Source organism: Peromyscus eremicus, chromosome 22 (assembly GCF_949786415.1).
Source record: "Peromyscus eremicus chromosome 22, PerEre_H2_v1, whole genome shotgun sequence".
Classification (NCBI taxonomy): Eukaryota; Metazoa; Chordata; class Mammalia; order Rodentia; family Cricetidae; genus Peromyscus; species Peromyscus eremicus.
Window position 1 is genome coordinate 22,001,593 of NC_081437.1, and position 18,194 is coordinate 22,019,786.

Consider the following 18,194-nt stretch of genomic DNA (forward strand, 5'->3'; position numbering starts at 1 on the left):
TAGTTTGTTTCATTGCGAGGCTGGTATAGCTTATCCTCTGAAAAGAAGTTGGTATGATGTACATTTATAAAGCCACGCAGACATCTTACAAACATATAAAAAGATTGCCCTCAAGTACTTTCTGGTTTGTTTTGGTTCCTGGAGACAGGGTCTCATGTAGCCCAGGCTGCCAAACTCACTGTGTAGCTGAGGATGACCTTGAACTCCTGGATCCTTCTGTCTCCACTTCCTAAGTGCAAGAATTACAGGCACGTGTTACCACAGTTGGCTTCAAAGTTCTTTCCTTCAGCATGCACCATGGTCAGCCTGACCTCAGAGGCAGGGCCTGACTCCAGCCTCATGCGCTTTCAGCCCAGGGCCCATCACAGCAAGCCCCTCTCGCGGGAGAAATATCAAAAGCAATTGCAGCCATGAGTCACTTAAGGGTGTTGACTGCTCTGAGAAATGCAGTGCTGGGTGATTTTGGGGCTGTATGGGCATCACAGCAGCGGATTACGAAAACTAAGATGGCTGTGTCGTCACTGGTGACAGAATCCTATGAAACCACTGTTTTGTTTTTTGTTTTGTTTTTCGGGGGTGGGGGGGGGTTCGAGACAGGGTTTCTCTGTCCTGGATCTCTGTAGACCAGGCTGGCCTCGAACTCACAGAGATCTGCCTGGCTCTGCCTCCCGAGTGCTGGGATTAAAGGCGTGCGCCACCATCACCCAGCTCGATTGGTCATTTCCTAAAGCCGCTTGTGACCGTATGAATGTTAACACTCGGGTGGGTTGTAACACAAATTGATCAAAGAGTCTCTCGGATTGTGGAAGCCAGTGAAATAGGGAACTGTATCAATTCCTTGTGCTATAAGGAAAAGGGAAAGAAGACAGGGCAGGAGCAGGGAGAGAGAGAGAGAGAGAGAGAAAGTTGAGACGTGAAAACTTCACGTCTTTGGTGAGTTATGGAAGACCTTGGATGTTATGGATTTGATCTGATTCTTACAATGGGGATGGAGTACAGTCCTTGCTAGGCTAGGTAAGCGCTTCACTGCTGAGCTAAATCCCCACCCTCAGTGGTTTGATTCAAAGAGCGAGGCTAGGATCCTACCTACAGTATTTAGTTGTTCCCAGCAATGAAACAGTGTATGTGCCTGTGAAATCCCCCCCCACCCCCCATTTCTAGTTGGCACCTAACTCTCCTTACTCTCTTGGCAACGTACCCAAGTGTTGTAGACAGGTAAACGGAAGGCGCTAATTCTTGTTTTCATTTGTAAAAGTTACAATGAATCAATTTTGATGCTATTAATAGCAATGTGGCAACTCACCATTAGACACTGTTCTAACTTTCCCCGTGTCCTCAGGACTGGAGCGGGTTGGGGGGCTGCTTCTATTTCGAATCCCACGTAAGCAAGCAGCAGACCCACTGTGCTGGCAAACTCTTGAAACAAGAGTCCCGGAACTGAAACTGAGTCAGAGGGAGGGAGAACTGTGTTGCTTTGATTGCTTTGCGGTGGGAAAGCAGGGGCCAGCCAGGGAAGAAGTGGGTCATTGGGTCGTGCAGCCCAGGAGTCCTATGGAGTTAAAACAAGCCCTGTGTGTGCATATGCGTGAATGTGTGTGTGTGTGTGTGTGTGTGTGTGTGTGTGTGTGTGTGAGAGAGAGAGAGAGAGAGAGAGAGAGAGAAGAGAGAGAGAGAGAGAGAGAGAGAGAGAAAGAGAGAGGGAGAATATGGGGGGGGGCTCCCACAAAGGACTCTCATTTCTTAAGCAACAAGATGACTCATTTTGTCTTCCTGGTAATCCAGACGGGGTGACCCTTCCAAAGGCCACATTCATGGGCAGAACTTTTTAACAGGGGTATTCTGACGTTCTAGAAAAAGGCCAAGGTCAACAACAGAAAACCCTTTCTCCAGTCTGTAGGAATACTAGCTGCTGTTTATCAAAAGCTCCCTGACCGGGTTCCTGGTGTCTCTTCCCTGCTAGGTGACTATTCCCACTTTGAAAGGTGAGGGTAAGAAATTACAGGCTAAGCAGCAGCACCTGCTGGAGCTGGCTCCCCCAGCTGAGCTCCCTTCCAAGGGCCTGTCGATTCTGCATTTAGTGACTTCACGTGGGTGGCTTGAAAGTCATTCTGGTGGGGTTATTTCCACTCGGGAACTGGCAGGCAGTCCATACTACTCAGGATCCCTGTGCTTTTGTTTTTATTTCTTTAAATCACAAGTGAGTTGGTTGTTAGATATTTATCAGTTGCTAAGTGGGCAGACCCAGGATTTGAATGTAAGTCTCTCCTATCCAGAAGCTCACACTGTTTGCAATTTGTCTCAGGAAATCGGCTTCATCAGGCTGTAGGCAGTGGGGCTTTGGAAGCCGCATTGCTGGAAGTCGGTGGAACCCTGGCTAACTACGGTCTATTATCTCTTCTTTTGGGATAGTATTAGTAAACACACTTTTTGCTGCAAATCCTTTCCTTGGGGGAGACGTAAACGTCTACTATCTACTCCCTCCTCCTGGCTAAGGTCAAGCCAGGGTGTGGTCCAGCAAATCCTGTTCACTCCAGGAAACTGATGGGTTTATCAGGCTTACTTACCAAGTAATGGGCGAAGAACCTTAAAGCAGCCTCAATGCAATGTCTGTACCCAGCACGCAGGATGACTCCATCATGGCTGTGTGGCTAGTCCCCTCCCCTAATCCTTCCCTCCCTAAATCCTCTAGCCCTTCTCAGAGGCTGCAGGACCAAGTGCAATTAGGAAAGAATTGTATACAACTGGTTTGGAGGCATGGCCTCTGGATACTCAGGTGAGGATCCCATGGCCGTCTCAGTCCCCTCCTTCCAAGAGGAAACAACTGTCAACAAAAGCCCACCTGTGAGACTCTTCCGGAGCGGGCCCAACAAAGATGGCGGCAGTTTGGCTTGCCTTAAATGACAAGGGCTGAGTAAGCTGGAGGTGGGATTTACAAGGTACTAATAATGCGCTCTCCTCTACGGCACTTGGCTTCTTGAAAGCATTTTATAACCATTTGCTAATTAGTCCTCAGCTGCACTCTGTGAGCCGGCACAATGCACGCTTCCTGATGGTAAAGCCAGGGACAAATTGTCCAAATATGCAAGGACCCTCACTCCCCTGGGATGCAAATCACACAGCCTGGTGCTTCAATCCATATGAAGCAGTGATGGTCAATTTCTGGGTTTTTTTTTTTTTCCCCACCAATATTTTTTCAAGTGTGTGTGTGTGGGGAGTGGGGGTGGGGGGAGAGGGAGAGAGAGCGCCTTACCACGGAGCGTGTGCGGAGGTCAGGAGGTCAGAGGACCACTTCCTAGGGCCTGGCTGTCCCCTCCCATCTTGTTCGGATGCGAGGTTTTCCTTGCTTCTGCTCCTTTGCCGTGTTGGGGGCCTTCTGACCCACTCGGTCTCCGTCTCCCAGCTCACCGTAGGAGCGCTGTAATTTACAGACGCAAAGCATGCCATTCGGCTTCTTACGTGGGTTCTGAGCACGGAACTCAGGCCACCGAGCTTGCGTGGCACGTGATTTCTACCTGCCGGGCCATCTCTCTGGCCCCATTTTCTGTTTTTCATTTCCCCTGAAGAAAATCAGTCCAAACTCCTCCTGGAGTAAGAGAGCTGAACGTCTTGGTGAACGCAGTCTCCATCCCTACAAACCTACACGTAGTACATCATCACCCTTTCCTGGGAAAGATGAGAGAGCCTCCCTGTGTCCCCTAGACCCACGGCTGTCTGCGCCATCTTCAGCTCTGCCTGCTCCCCACAGATCATCACAGGTGGCCTTTGTTGACGGCTGATGTTCCCCACCTGGAAGGAAGGGGCTGAGAGGGCCACGGGACCATCACCTGAGTATCCAGAAGCCACGCCCCCAAACCAGTTGTATACAATTCTGCTCTACCCAGAGGCCCCAGAAGGGCTATAGCAGTGATTCTCAATCTGTGGGTCACCTGAGACCACTGGAAAACACAGAGATTTATATTATGATTCGTAACAATGGCAAAATGACAGTTATGAAGTAGCAATGAAAATAACTTTATGGTTGGGGGTCACCACAGCATGAGGACCTGTATTAAAGGGTCGCAGCATTAGGGAGGTTGAGAAGCACTGGGCTGGAGGATTTAGGGAGGGAAGGATTAGGGGAGGGGACTCTATCTACACAGCCATGGGAGAGCCATCGTGCAGGCTGGGTGCAGACCTTCCAGAGTGGCTGCTTACGGTCACCTGTAAGGTAACCCCTTACCTGGGACAGAGTTCTGATCTGGGCTCAGTCTGGTCTGGCTAGTGTTGATGGGCAATTCATTTAACCTCTGATCTTGTTTCCTCATCCGTGGGTCAGGGCTTGACCCCAGCTACTCGTTTACATCACGGGTCTGCTGTGAAGCTACTCTGAGCTCGCTCTGTGCTAGTGCTTCCTAGACAGACTGTGTCTGCCTCACTCAGATGCGAGGATGTCATTAATCATCTGGCTAGCCTGGGCATGCCAACCCTAGAGACTGACAAGGGCAAGATGGGGACAGTGGCAGACTGTATTGCTGGGACAGGCTGCAGATTCTGTTATTTGAAGTGTAGAGGTCCAGTCTCTGGATATACACCCCATCCCATGGCCATGCCTGCCAGGTCCCAAGGAACCCTGGCTCCATCAGCTCTTGACTCAGTGGGCAGTAAAGTCCGATGCATGCCCCTCCTTGGTTACAAGGTAGCTAAAATAATCCTAAACGACCATGTCACAGAGCCTTAGGGCAGTGTTTTTTAACCTGCGGGTCGTGACCCCTTGGGGTTGAATGACCCTTTCACAGGGGTCACCTAAGACCACGGGAAAACACAGATATTTATGATTCATAAGAGTAGCAAAATGACAGTTATGAAGTAGCAATGAAAATAATTCTATAGTTGGGGGTCACCACAACATGAGGAGCTGTATTAAAGGGTCGCAGCATTAGGAAGGGTGAGAACCACCTTAGGGGGAGGTCTTGGTGCTCAGCACACATCTGCCCTGAGGAGAGGGAACGGCCAGAGCAGACTCCAGCGTGAACCACCCCAACTCCCCTGGGGAGTTCCAGTAAACTCTAGGTGCCCACACTTGGGTTCCTATGAGTCTGCTCATAGTCCGATAATGGGGACAAGTATAGGAGTTCCTGAAAAGCTCCCTGGGAGATTCTGGTGAGCTGAGGGACCATCTGGTTTAGCCTCACTTCTAGTATTACAGAAGCAAGGGACTGATTTGAGTCATACAGCCAGTTAATGGCAGAGTTAGATGTGGACACAGGATTACTCTGCCCTGGGAATTCCCAAGGGCTGTGAGCAAAGTACCCCTGTGTGAAGAGGGGCAGCTCCCCAGCTGACAGCCCAGCACGAATGTCTCTTCTACCTCCTCTCCAGCCTCTTGATTCCTGGTGCCGGGGGATACAGGGAAGAAAGGTAACCCCTTACTGGTACAACAGGGCCCAGAGCTCCTTCCTTTCTGGGCTCATGTGGTAAAAACCTGGCTCTAAGAGCCAGGGCAGGAACAAGGGCACTGTCTGTACCCTGCAGGCGGAACCTTCACAAAGCAGGAGGGAGCCAGGCCGGCCACGCAACTCTTGGTTCTCTTGCCCAGGACCCTTCCATGCACTGAAAAGTTGCCTTCAGGGTAGGAGCATGCTACAGCGAACTGTGCGTGCAGGCCTTGTCGAGTGGTCAAGCTGACTGCAGCATGCCAGTGAGGGCTGGGAAGCTGCATGCTGCTCTGCACCCTAGCTGCTCCTTCCCACACCACTGCTGCTTTGCTGGGAGTGTCTAGAGCCTCCTGGCTACCATTCTCTCTGTGCCCTGATGGGAGCCGTTAAGGATGGGTTGCGGGGGAGACACGATGGCTTCTGAAACGGCCTTGCTATGTAACCCAGACTAGCCGCCATCTTGCGACCCTCGTGCTCCATTCTCCCGAGGGCTGGGATGACAGGCATGTACCACACATCTGGCTTCCCCAGCTGTGATCCTGCATGGCTGCAGAGCTGCCCAGTTGAGATGTCTGACATATACCAGTGACAGCCCTGGACCCCTAGCTTTTGTCTCCCACGAATAATCCACAGAGGGCCCCAATAGCCCAAGGGGCTCCTGTGAGCCCAGAGAGACAGGGAAGGCTAGAACCCACACAGGAGCCCGGGGCTGGCACAGTGCCGGGACCCAAGAATTCCTGAGGGCTGGCTCTGGGGCTGTGGAGTGGGCAACTGAACCCTGTAGATTCAGAACCTTTTGGCCACCTCTTTGTCCGTAGAAGACTTCCCCAGCCGGAAATGTAAATGTTAGGGTGTAAATCAGGCACACAAACTCAACACTGCTTTCAGTGGGGTAGGGAGAAGCCAAGGCGTTCAACCAAACTTTAACCTTCAGAAGTCCTTTAGGACAAAGACTTGAAAGAAGGGTGTGTGCATTCATGACATTTTATTTTCCCTGGAAAATTTCTGCAATGTAAAGGAGTTTCTTTCTTCCAGCAAAGAAATATAAAGAAGATGGAGGGAGCAAGCAGCAGTGATGGGCGCTAGGATTCAGGGTACTACCAGCCGGCTCAAGTTTGGCCTCCAGCAGAGCAGGGCTGTGTTGGGGAGGCAGAGCTGCTGTGTGAGCGAGCAAAAGGCTGCCATGAAGACATTCCCAGTGGCTTCCAGGAAGCGGCCTGTGCGCTGACACGCATGTGGACTGAGCAGTCTGGTTGGCTGCCTCTCAACACTGGTGTTTCCTAGAGCTTTCCATTGGCAAACGCGGCCTCCTGGAACTGAGGGACAAAGGTTTTGAAATAAGCCCTGGTGGGAAAGAGGGGAGAAAAAAACTGTGGTTAGCACAAACAGCCTGAACAGAAATATGCGACTCAGAGCTTTCCACCTAACTCAGAACAGTTGTTAGCTATTGCTCATGCGTCCTGGGTTGGACTCTCCTCCTCTCGGAGGCAAAGCCCTCTGCATGTTCCAAGGGAGGTACATGCAGTTCACTTGTATGCTACCGCTCATGGGTATTTAAAGAACATGTATGTTGACCTTCCTGCCTGCCAAGTTTATTAGAAGCTCACCCTGAGAATCTACTGCCCGTTCCTAGGAGGAAGACAGGGTTTGAGCCAAGCTGTAGGACAGAGAGTCACAGTTTTGACACCCAGTCACTTCTATGATCGAAGATACCATCAGGGTCATATTCTCCTAAACTGGATCTGTGACTTCATAAATATAAAAGTCTAATAAGGATTCCTAAGAGAGTTATGGTCTGTATTTTATTTCCAAAACACGTGTAGTCTAGTTTCCTGGCTGGGTTTTGGGGGAACCTTCTAAAGACTGAATCTGGGAGAGAACACATGGCCTTCTGGATACCCGATTTTTTCTATTTAGACAAGGTGTTCCTCAGCAGCCAGACTAGCCTGGCCCTTACTACATAGCTGGGGCAAGCCTAGAACCCACTAGGTACCCCAGGCTGGCCTCTAACTCCCAATAATCCTCCTGTCTCAGTTTACCCAGTGCTGGGGTTATAGATATGAGCCACCGTGGTTAACCCAGACACCCAGATTTCTACTCTGCAGTGAGAAAGCTACGTTCCACACCAGGAGATGGAATGTGCTGAGCCAGGCACTGGTGGGGTGACCCAGATGGGGGACCTGCCATGTAGGAGATCTCAGTTTAGAGGAGGAGGCAGACACAGAATCAACACTGAGGCGGGTCAGGTGGTAGGTACATCTCGGGTGGCCCTGTGGACCCTAGCAGGCCGTCACTGAAAGGCTGGGGTGGGTGGTATCGGCAGAAGACAGGAGGAGCAGAAGCCTGTTGGAAAGGGGGTTTGGAGAGAGAGGGAGGGATGGGCCTCTCATTACCCAGGCTTGCCTCCTGGCCCCTGACCCACTCCCACGTAATCTCCGTTACCCTTGGGCATCCAGAGAGGGCTCACCCAGAAATCTCACTTTCCCAGAAGAGCAACTCATGCACAGCCTATCTTATTAAAGATCTGGTTCCAATAAGCCTGACTTCCAGACTCCAGCTCTTTGGAGGGGAGGGGAGCCAAGTTAGGTGTGGGGGAGTGGCCTGAGAGGCAGATGTGCATCCGCCCGTCCTGAGGGAAGGGGAGCAGAAGCCACCAGGCCCTGGGGAGGTCCTCTCTAAGCCAGAGTGAATGCAGTCATTGGTGATACGCCACCCTCCTCCTCCACCAACTCCACCGAATCCTTCTAATTAGGTGGCTCTGAATGTCTGGGCTTCTCAGTCCTGGTACCAGAAGGGTTCTAGTAGGCCCGACCATGGGAACCATGGCACCCAACAGGTTTTGCCCTTTATTCTTCTCCACCTTGCTAAAAACCACGAGATTACATTCCTAAAGCTAGCCTCCAAGGTCCACTTCCCTTATGTGGCCACTTCCTCCTCCTGAAGTTGACCGCCAAAGTCCAGCTATCAAAGTACTGAAGTCCACCAATCAAAAACCTCCTTTTTGGGTGCCCTAATTAACCTGTCCAATCAAAATTAAACACCCTATCCTAACACAGGGGTTCCCCTTTACCTTTATAAACTGCCATTTGCCTATGGGCCACACCCCTCTCCTCTCTATGGAGAGGCAGTCCCTTGTCCCTCTGGGGCAAATACATCTCCTCTGTGCTGAGAACTTGGTCTTGGTGTGTCTGGTGCCAAATGGTCCTTTCAATACCCACTCAGCATCTCTGCAGCATTAGAAGCTAGTCTCCTCTCTGGAAGTGTTCTCTCTCTCATTATAATTCTGTGACACTTTAAGCACCTTAGACCCCTTGTCTCTCTCTCTCCCAGACACAACTTTTCTCCTAGCCTGTCTCTCCCTGCTCTCCACTCTCCTCACGGAGAGCAAGTTCATGGTCGTTGGAAGGCTTGCATCACCCTCAACACTCTCGAGCCTGGTCCCCGCCCTTGTCCCCTCCCAAATTTCCAGTCCCACAGTCCCAACCACCTGCAGGACATTCTGACCTAGAAGACACTCTGGCCAACGTGCCCTTCTGTTAACAGAGCTTTTAGTTTCCAAGGCTCCCTAAATCCTCGCAGGGGATCCACCCTCGAGACTTCGTTCTTGGTGACACCCCTGTTCCGACCTTTGCTACCTTTCAACAGAACTGCTGCTGCAGAAGTCCACTTCCCTTAGGACACAAGCCAGCCATGCCTTTCTGTTGCAGAGAGATGATGGATTGTCTCTGGCACCACCCTGACCAAGACCTTAATGTTCTCCAAACTCTGGCCCGACTCCCAGTGGTCCCACTTGTTTTGTTTTTTAACAAATGCATTCTTCAATTTTTTTTGAGGTATGTATTCCTTTCAAAAGTAAAGAAAACAAAGGACCCTCTCCTTAAAAAGAGTGCAGGCACACCCTTCTGTTCCTATTACATGTGTCTTATGCAACTAAGGGATGACACAGACTCCCCTAAGCCCACCCATAGTGTAGTATATGAGCCCCAAGTCTACATAGCTGCCCCATCCTCTACCACTTGACTACTTCCGCTTTCTCACACACGCCATTTCCTCCCTTTATTCCCATGTAGGTTAGATGTTCTTGATTTCTAAGTCTCTTGGCCACCAGATGACTATCTTCTGCACATAGACGCATTGCTGTCCCCTGTAAAATGGGACTCACTGGCTTAGATCTGGTTCAGCATGTTGTCCGTGGTGGCTTTAATGAATAGAGCTCATAAGGGCCACTGATAGGCAAGGACTGGTTTTAAGCACATGCATTGCTAACTGTTAAAGAAGGTGGGTGGGTGAGAGAATAATCTCCACCAGTAAATGTAGTGTTTAGGCACTGACAGAGAAGACTGGTCCATTCTTAAATTTCCATCTGTACCACCAACCAGATACAGCACCACTGTGGCTAAATCGCTGTTATTCTCTGACACTTGACTTTAAAGCATGTGTTCACAGCTGCACCAGACCAAACATTCTTCTTTTAAAATTATTTATTTTTGTTTTTTTATGTGCACTGGTGTTTTGCCATGGGTGTCAGGTCCCCTAGAACTAGTTACAGACAGTTGTGAGCTGCCATGTGGGTGCTGGGAATTGAACCTAGGTCCTCTGGGAGAGCAGTCAGTGCTCTTAACCACTAGGCCATCTCTCCAGCCCCAGACCAAACATTCTTAACACATAAGAAAGGACTGTGATGTGGCAGGAGGAGTCTCTGACCTCAAACAAAGCTGGATGGACCAAGAGAAGCCCTGGCGTGAGGCTCCCAAAGGACAATGTGGCAACCGTGACTGCCAGTCAGACATGACGGGCGTTCATTCCTTACATGTTCCAGTAGCTTCTATTTTCCCAACAGTCAAGATACATAGCTGGGGAGAGCTGACTCCCTTAGTCTGAGGAGCAGAGTGGACAGGCTGCCACCAGCCTCTGTAGCCCTTGCTTCAAGGTCACCGTGGACAGGGTCACTCTGGCCACATGATAGGGAAGAGGCTGTAGCTAGGCTCCAGCAGGGTACCAATGTGACTGGTGAGTGGATGGTGCTGGCTGCTCCAGGCAATGGCCTGAGCCTGGCAGCCGCAGTTCAAAGGAGTCCCCTGCCGTCCCTCCCAGGACCAGTCTCACAGGTTCTGGAGCTACGCAGCTGCCCAGTTTAGTGTTTCCTGGGAACACTCCTGAGGAAGGGGCAGCAACGTCCTTACGAAAGGTCCCTACAACAGGGAGCATGAGTGAGAGGCAAGCTCTTGCCTTTCCAGAAAATTCTGATGTTTCCTGTGTGTCCCAGGCTTTCCCTGCCAGGGCGAACTGTGCCTCCAAGGGGGAAGTGCAGCGAGGGCTATTTAAAGGCATGATGCTACCAGCTGTTTGCAGCGACGCGTCTCAGCTTGGATCCTCATTAAGTCAGTTAGGGGAGGGAGGCGGGCGCAGGAAGGGGGAAATGACAATTGGCGCCCACCCATTTATAGATGTTTTTAGAGCGCTGTTTCCAATGATTTCACTTTTTATCAGTTTAGAAAACCAAGAGTGGCCCAGGGCACGGCATGCTAACTGCACTGGGTATCTATATCTGTTACCAAAGGCCAAGTGTCCAGGAAGCTTCCCAAGTGTGTGATGCGGTGGTTCCTTGCCTGAGCATTAGCTGGCCAGGGGCGGGAGCTGGGGCAGGAGGCAGATGCCTGGAGTCAGCCAAGTTCCTCACTCTACTCACGCTCCAAGTCTTAGTTTCGGACCAATTCAGAGTCCATTATGTTTTAGGGTGGAATAAGGTTCTGACACTCTTGTTGTCTGACTGAAGCCCCATTGTTCAAGGTTTCAGAAAACCTAGTACAACCCAAGAGTCCCAGAAAGCAAAATGCAGAGAAGAGATCTCAGGCTGTGACTAGGTCAGGTCTGTGTGGGTTGGACAGGACAAGGAGCCAGGAGATGCAGCCCTCAGCAGCCCTCCTCCTCCTGGCCTTGGACCCAGGGCTGATACGGTTCTCTCTGGATGCAGTTTTCTCCTCCACACAGCCAAGAGCTTGGCCTGCTGACTAAGGTATGCTGCTGCAGGCTGTGGATGACAGGTCAGGTAGAATGGGTTCTGAGGGCGGCCTGTTCATGTGCCTGTTCATGTGCCTGACTAGCCGGATCCCTTGGGCAAGTGACATTAGCTTTGGTTTCTTCATCTATAATGTGGGAATGATTATGTGGCTACCTTAGAAGGTTCTTAACATGTAAGCACTTGACATAGGAACTGGCCTAACAGATGATCAATGATGCCAACTGTTACCATGGAGACCAAGCTGGGTCTAAGCCAGTGGGGGAGAGGTTCAGAGTTTCTGGAAACAACCATAAGCATTGTGTGGGACTGTGGAAAAGGGATGCCTTCTACGGGGAGAAATAGAGGTCTGAGGGTCCGCATCCTCAGTTTACCTTCCCTGTGGCTTCTTAACTGAGCCCTCCTTTCCCACACATCATACAGAACTGGCAGCCAGGACAGTGAGATGGCTATTCTTACACTGGACATGCAGCCATGGTCACCCATCTTTTGAAATTCAGTCCTGACCTGCTTGGTGGCATTCTGGTGGCATCTGAGAGTGAGCTCTACAACCAAGGGTCCTCATTCATCTCTCAGACCTGCTGGGCTTGTTACTTTGGGTGTTTTTTTTGGGGGGGGGGCTCAGGAAGGAGGTTGCAGCTGTTGACTAGTGAGGTTTAAGAGTCATATGACCAGCTGCCCAAGACAAGGGCAGAGTTATTTGGTCTGGTCCTCAGCCAGATCTTTTTATTTTGCAAAAGCCTAAACATTTGCCTTCTTCCAAAACAGGACTTGGATTAGAAAATGCTTTTCCTTGGGCAACTGTAAGATGCGCCCTGTGACGTTTTGTTTGAGCCAGGCCAGAGTGGTGGTGGGCTGGGGTGGGGTGGGCTGGGAGAAGGGCTTCGGAGCGATGACCCTCGCTGTCAGCAAATCCAGAACACGTAAATTGGGCCAGAGGTCATTTTTGAGAGCAGAGGCAAGTTCCAAACACCTAATAGTTCTCACTGCCTTTTCCAGTTGAATTCTGCAGCTGTGACTTCAATCGGCACATGTTTTTCATCAGGACCATGAAAACCGATTGTGGTATGAAAATCAAAGCAGTCCTGTAAATAGTGCAAGGCAAGTCCTGCTAATCATGCCTCGTGGTCTTTGGTCTTGCCTTGTCCTCATTGTCCTGGACCGCCACTGTAAATACTGACTCATCCTGGGTTCTTGCCTCATGTCAAGAGGCCAGGCTTATAATAGATCTCTACAAAGAGACCTGCTTCCATTCCGATGCCCTTCACCCCAAACCTTCCAAAGCCCAGGCAGCAACTGCCCGTCTAACTCTGGGTACCATGGAGAATCTGTGACTGCCAGTGGGAGTCAGTCTGGCTGTTGTACCCTGGGCAATGGTGGCCTGGCTCTCTGGTATGGGGTTTACGAACATACAAGTGTTTATAATCGTTCATGGACAGTCTTGTTACACAGGCCAGTCCTTGAGCAGCTCTGGGTTGTTTCCGGGGTGAGGGTTGGGGTGGGGGTGCCTGAGCTTATAAAATGAGGAATTAGCACACTAGAGATACAAAGTCTTGATATCAAGCTGAGAACACAATGTCACATGCTGATAGCTTCAGACACAGGCCCCTGTCCTCAGCTGGACCCGTCTTCCTTAGGCTGAATTCCGTGGCGCTCTGCACACCAATCTCAGGCCAGCATGACCTGACCTGGTTGGGGCTGTTCAGGCTTGTGTCTAGACTGTGTGTTAGGCAGCTTGCCTCCTCACCTAGGAGAAGGCTGAGGTTGTGGTCTAGGCATTGCTAAACTCAATCAAAAGCTGTTGTAGAAGAACTTCAGAGACCACTTCTACACATCAAAGAACTGGGACGGAATCTGGTTCCTGCCAAACCATGGGGTATTTAAAAATTCTAAAGTGGTCAGGATTACCTAGCAGTTCTTTGCCCTTCTGAAGCCCTCCCATTGGGTCTTCCGGAGCCTGGTCAGTTCCTTTGGGGTCAGGGCAGCTCGTAACCAGTTACTGCAATTGTTGGGGCCAGTTTTCACTCCCCAGGATGCAAGTATCTCTGGTTCCCTCCCGATGCCCCAGTGCAGTGCATGAGAAGGTAGAGGTAGCTAGCTAGCACAAGGCTAGCTGGTTAAGGAGCGGGAGGGAGAGGATTCCAAAGGCCTCAAGCCTCCTCAGCCACAGGGCTGGCTTGCTCTGCTGACCTTCCATCTGAGTGAATGCCTCTATCATATACCAGGCGGTTTCCCACACCCCTCCGAGGGAAGATCCCTGCTCATATACATCCACCTTTGCACCCCCAGTTTCCCGTTGAGTATTCTGCACACAGCAGCTCTACGTGGATTCCTCAGATGTGTGGAGTGCTTCAGATCAATATAATTTTATAACAGAAGGAATGCTCACAATTGTTACAGAGAAGAGCGCACAGGGGGCAGGTTGGGTTGCAATGGCCCCTTACTATGATGTAGAATCATGGTATGTCCACACAGGATTTTTCTCGAAGCCTTTCCAAGGTTGAGATTAGGATGGCCCATCCTCAGTGTCTGGTGCCTGCCTTCCTCAGGCCCCATTACAGGCGAATTCCAATAATTCGTAATAAATGAAATCTGCTCTGAGGGCGCCTGGCAGTCTAAAAGCTGGCAAGCAAGTCATTTCATGTGTCTCCTCTCTGGTCAACGCTGGATACATCGTAACCCACTGATGAAAGGCTGGGAGGGTGGGGTGCTCATGTGGCCACTGAGAAGGACTGGGATGAACTGGCTGAGCAGCAGCAGGTAGTAGGTGTTAGGAACCGAGGAATGGGATGCTGCTGGGAGCTTGGATGCCCAAGCAGAGCCCAGCCCTGTGTTCATCTGGTCTGATCATCTTCTTCTGCCTATTATGTTCACACAGGAGGTCCTCCGGTTACCCTGCCCAGGGCAAGCAGGAATCTAGTGGAGATCAGGATGTGACGGCAATGTGAAGGCCCGTGGAGGGTGCAGGGATCTGACCACAGCCCTGGCCACAAGAAGGGGTACTCATCGGCTCACCTGCTGGGGGGAAGTGACTGCCTATCTGATGGTGGTGAGTCACCTTCGTGGTCACAGATGGCTTTCCACTGCTTAGTAAGGAAAAGGGGGAAAACCAAAGGATGTGTGGGGTCTAGGCTTCAGCACATGCGGGTGGTGCTTCAGGGTTTCCATACAGCATCACGGGGCATTAGGCTAGATCCAGGGTCTAGATATAGGCCCAAAGGACCAAGATCACCCTTAGGACAGCAAATCTTTGGAGGCTTAAAACACTTATTTCCCTGTTGAGTTTCTCGGGGGGGGGGGGGGGGAGGCTATGATGTCTCGCTTACCAGGTAGTAAATATGGCCTTTGGGGGTGAATGCTAGACCTCAGTGTCTACAGGCTGCAGCAGCTCATGACTTCCCCAGCTGCCTGGGGAAACACTTGTTGATTTTGGGGCATAGCTTTTGGTCACCCAGTGCTCTGGGTCTTTGTCCTCCAGGCTAAGTGCATACAAGTAGCTTTTGTGGCAGACTGAGGGCCTTCTACATCCTTTCCACTCATGACAGGTGCACTAGAGGGGTCAGGGAGCCAACAGGAGGAGGGCGTCCACAGGGCTCACTCCACTCCACTCCACAGCAGCTCAGGGTCCTGCGGTGCCCTCCTGGCAAGTGCTCACAGCTCTCTGTGGCCCTAGGTGTCAGTTACAGACAAGGAAGAGGAAAGACAGAAAGGGCTTATGTACAATGTAGGCAAACGACATCCATTCGTGGTGTGAAGTGGGGCTCATTCAAATGCGGGGCTGTGAAACCCATTCAGTGGGTCCTAACCCACATTAAAAGAAGTCAAATCAGAGAGGGTCACAGGGGGCCAGGGGAATTCTATTTTGTGAAACTTTCGCTCTGGATTGTGGTTAAAAAAAAATCTAGAAGCCACGAGTATAAGGGAAGGAAAGAGGCTGCTATATGCTAGACCCCATGATGTGTGTACTCAACTCTGTTGTTTTCCATTGATTCTTAACGACCCCACTATCAGGCTGGTGTCTTTATTTTGACCAGTGAGAAGCCAATGATCCAGAGTGCCCAGTGGCTTTTCTAGGGTCACACACTAACAGGAGGTTATGCTATTGGGAATCCCAGGCTGTTGACTCCAAAGGATACACTCTTTCCTTTCTACCCTGCTATAATTTCCAGTAGAATGAACACTAACCATTGAGGTGAGAAGTGGGCTCCATCCCAGGCTCTACCCAACAGATGACTCTTTCATTTCCTTATCTACAGGGGAGTAAGAGATAAAATTGCCTGATTTAGCTCTCCCCACACCAAATATCATTTTAGCTGAATGTTCTTCTCATCCACTAAAACTTTTATTAGACTAGCCAACTACCCAGTAATGAATTTCAAGAACTACTCACGGCCAATTCTCATTGGCCCTGCATTTCTCCTGTACATGCCCAAATGGACCTCTAGAGGTACTGACTGGTACCCCTGCCCTGGGTAATCTCTCAGTAGAATTATGACTGTGATAACAAGGCACAAAAGAGATGAACCTGATCATCTCGCTTGCCTATTTGGTTCTTTGAAGTTTTCCAGGCTTGCTTGGAAGGAAGGAAAGGGACTCCAGGAAAGGCATTGTAGTGCATCCAGGTGACATTGGAGGCACCACAAATGTTCCCTAACTAATGAGTCCCAGGAGAATAAAGGGTACCCAGAAGCTTTCTTTACCATGGATGTCATCTGGAAGCTTAAAACTCTCTCGAGCTGTTGCCGAGAGCTATAAAATGGGATGCCTTTGATCCAAATGCAATGGATGTAGGGACCCAGCCTGGGGATGCTCGAGACATTCCAGCTGTTTTACTTGCTGTGTGACCTTGGATAAGCTACCTTACCTCTCTGGGCCCCAGAAGCCTCATGTGTAAAATGAAGGGATGGTTTCTAAGGCAACTGCTAGGTCAAGTATATTATTACCTGTCATTGTTTGTTATTACTATTGCTTTAGTGTCAACCCACCCACGTTACTCATAGGTAGTTTCTCAAGTGGGAAGCAGTAATTTAATAAATGACTTCTCCTTGTGCTTTGCTAGAGGGGTTCCCTCCAAGTCTTAATAAGCATTATCAGAGGCACTGCATATGTCTGAGGTGGCGGCTCCTTCTCCTCCTCCTTCTCCTTCTTCTTCTTTTGGTATTTTGAGACAGTATTTCTCTGTGTAGCCTTGGCTGTCCTGGAACTCACTCTGTAGACCAGGCTGGCCTCAAACTCACAGAGATCCACCTGCCTCTGCCTCCCGAGTGCTGGGATTAAAGGCGTGTGCCACCACTGCTGCCCGGCTATCTGGGGCTTCTATATAGCACCTCTGTATCTCCAGATTTGACCTAGGATCCTAAGAATGATGGACAATATCCTTCCATCCTTTAAATGAATAGACAACTAGATATTCACACACTCAGTGAGCTCATGGCCTAGAGCTGGCTGGTTCCTGCAGGGGTAAAGAAAGGCATGCGTGCAGGGCCCTTGGTCCTCAGGGAACACACAGACATTTGACTCCCGGGTCGGAAAGCTATATGCTAGCCCTGGAAGGGAGCTCGGTGCTTTGCTTTTACTCATGGTCCCAGTCCTTCTTGGCTCACTCCTTTACTGCCAGTGAGAAAACTTTCCTTTCTGCTCAGAGCTATGCCAGGGCATTATGTAGCAGGCCAGACGTCTAGCATCTTTAATAACAATAATAACCATAATAATAATAATTTGCATTTATACAAGGCCTTTCATCGGGGATCTTAAAGTGTATCACAAACAATAATTAATTTTCATTCGCAAGTCTGGGAGCCAGCTAGGTAGAAGCCCCTTTATTTCACAGGTACAGGATACTTTCCCGTACCCTGAAGCATGTTGGGAGGCCTTTTTGCCTCTTGGAAATCCAATCCCTTCTCTCTGGAGGCCTGAGTTAGCATCAGGCTCTGCAATGGCGTTTCCTGTGTCGACCATTCCCCAGCTATCCTGCCTTGGCTAACTGCTGACCACTAATTTGGTGATGGAGAAACAGCACTGGGAGAGATCTGAGCAGGCTGTCTGTGGCAGGGCCCTAATGACACTGGTGAGGGGTGACACTCTTGGGTGCCTTCTGGGACAGAGAACTCAATACTTGCATAGAAGTTGTCCATTTTTGTGGTAAGCCCTGGCCCGAGTTTTGCGGGTCATGCACACAGCAGTTGGTTGGCCGGAGGCTGTGCCACCTGAGCTGGGTCCTGCCTCAGTGAATGTTACGGGGAGTCTCCTGAGTGTTTCTGGCTTTGGTATTGCAATCTGCAAAGTTACAGATGCAGCTCTTCAGACTACTTTGCTCCATCTCTGGAGGTCAACTCTAGTGCTTTCTGGGCTTATCTTGGGGCAGGTGGATGCAGCATCTCAGTGACATAGAAATGCCCCGAATTCCCATTGAATGACTGACTGCTGACAGTCTTTCTTCTTAAGAATCTATTATTTTTCTGCTTTAGTGCTGGAGACTGACCCAATGGCTTGACACACACTAAGTAAGAGCTCTACCACTGAGTTATACCCCTGGTCCTCCTATAGGTCTATTCTTTAGGTTTTTAAATTTTATTTTATTACTTTATGTGTATGGGTATTTTGCTTGCATTTGTATGACTGGTGGCATACAGAATACATACAGAAGACATTGGATATCCTGGAACTGCAGTTATGGATGGTTGTGAGCTGCCATGTGGGTTCTGGGAATTGAACCCGGGTCCTCTGGAAGAGCAGCCAGTGCTCTTAACTGCTGACCAGCT

The 18,194-nt window shown here is 50.2% G+C and overlaps 1 protein-coding gene across 2 annotated transcripts in view; it reads right to left on the reverse strand.

The window, feature by feature from the left end:
• Positions 1–6,569: 6,569 nt before the first annotated feature.
• Positions 6,570–18,194, reverse strand: part of Babam2 (BRISC and BRCA1 A complex member 2) — a 469,435-nt gene continuing 457,810 nt past the window's right edge. For both annotated transcript variants that reach the window (XM_059248525.1, XM_059248524.1), the window contains exon 12: positions 6,570–6,758. In XM_059248525.1, the coding sequence (XP_059104508.1) occupies positions 6,695–6,758 (64 nt within the window). In that variant the 3' untranslated portion in view covers positions 6,570–6,694. The remainder of the gene's footprint in view (positions 6,759–18,194) is intronic.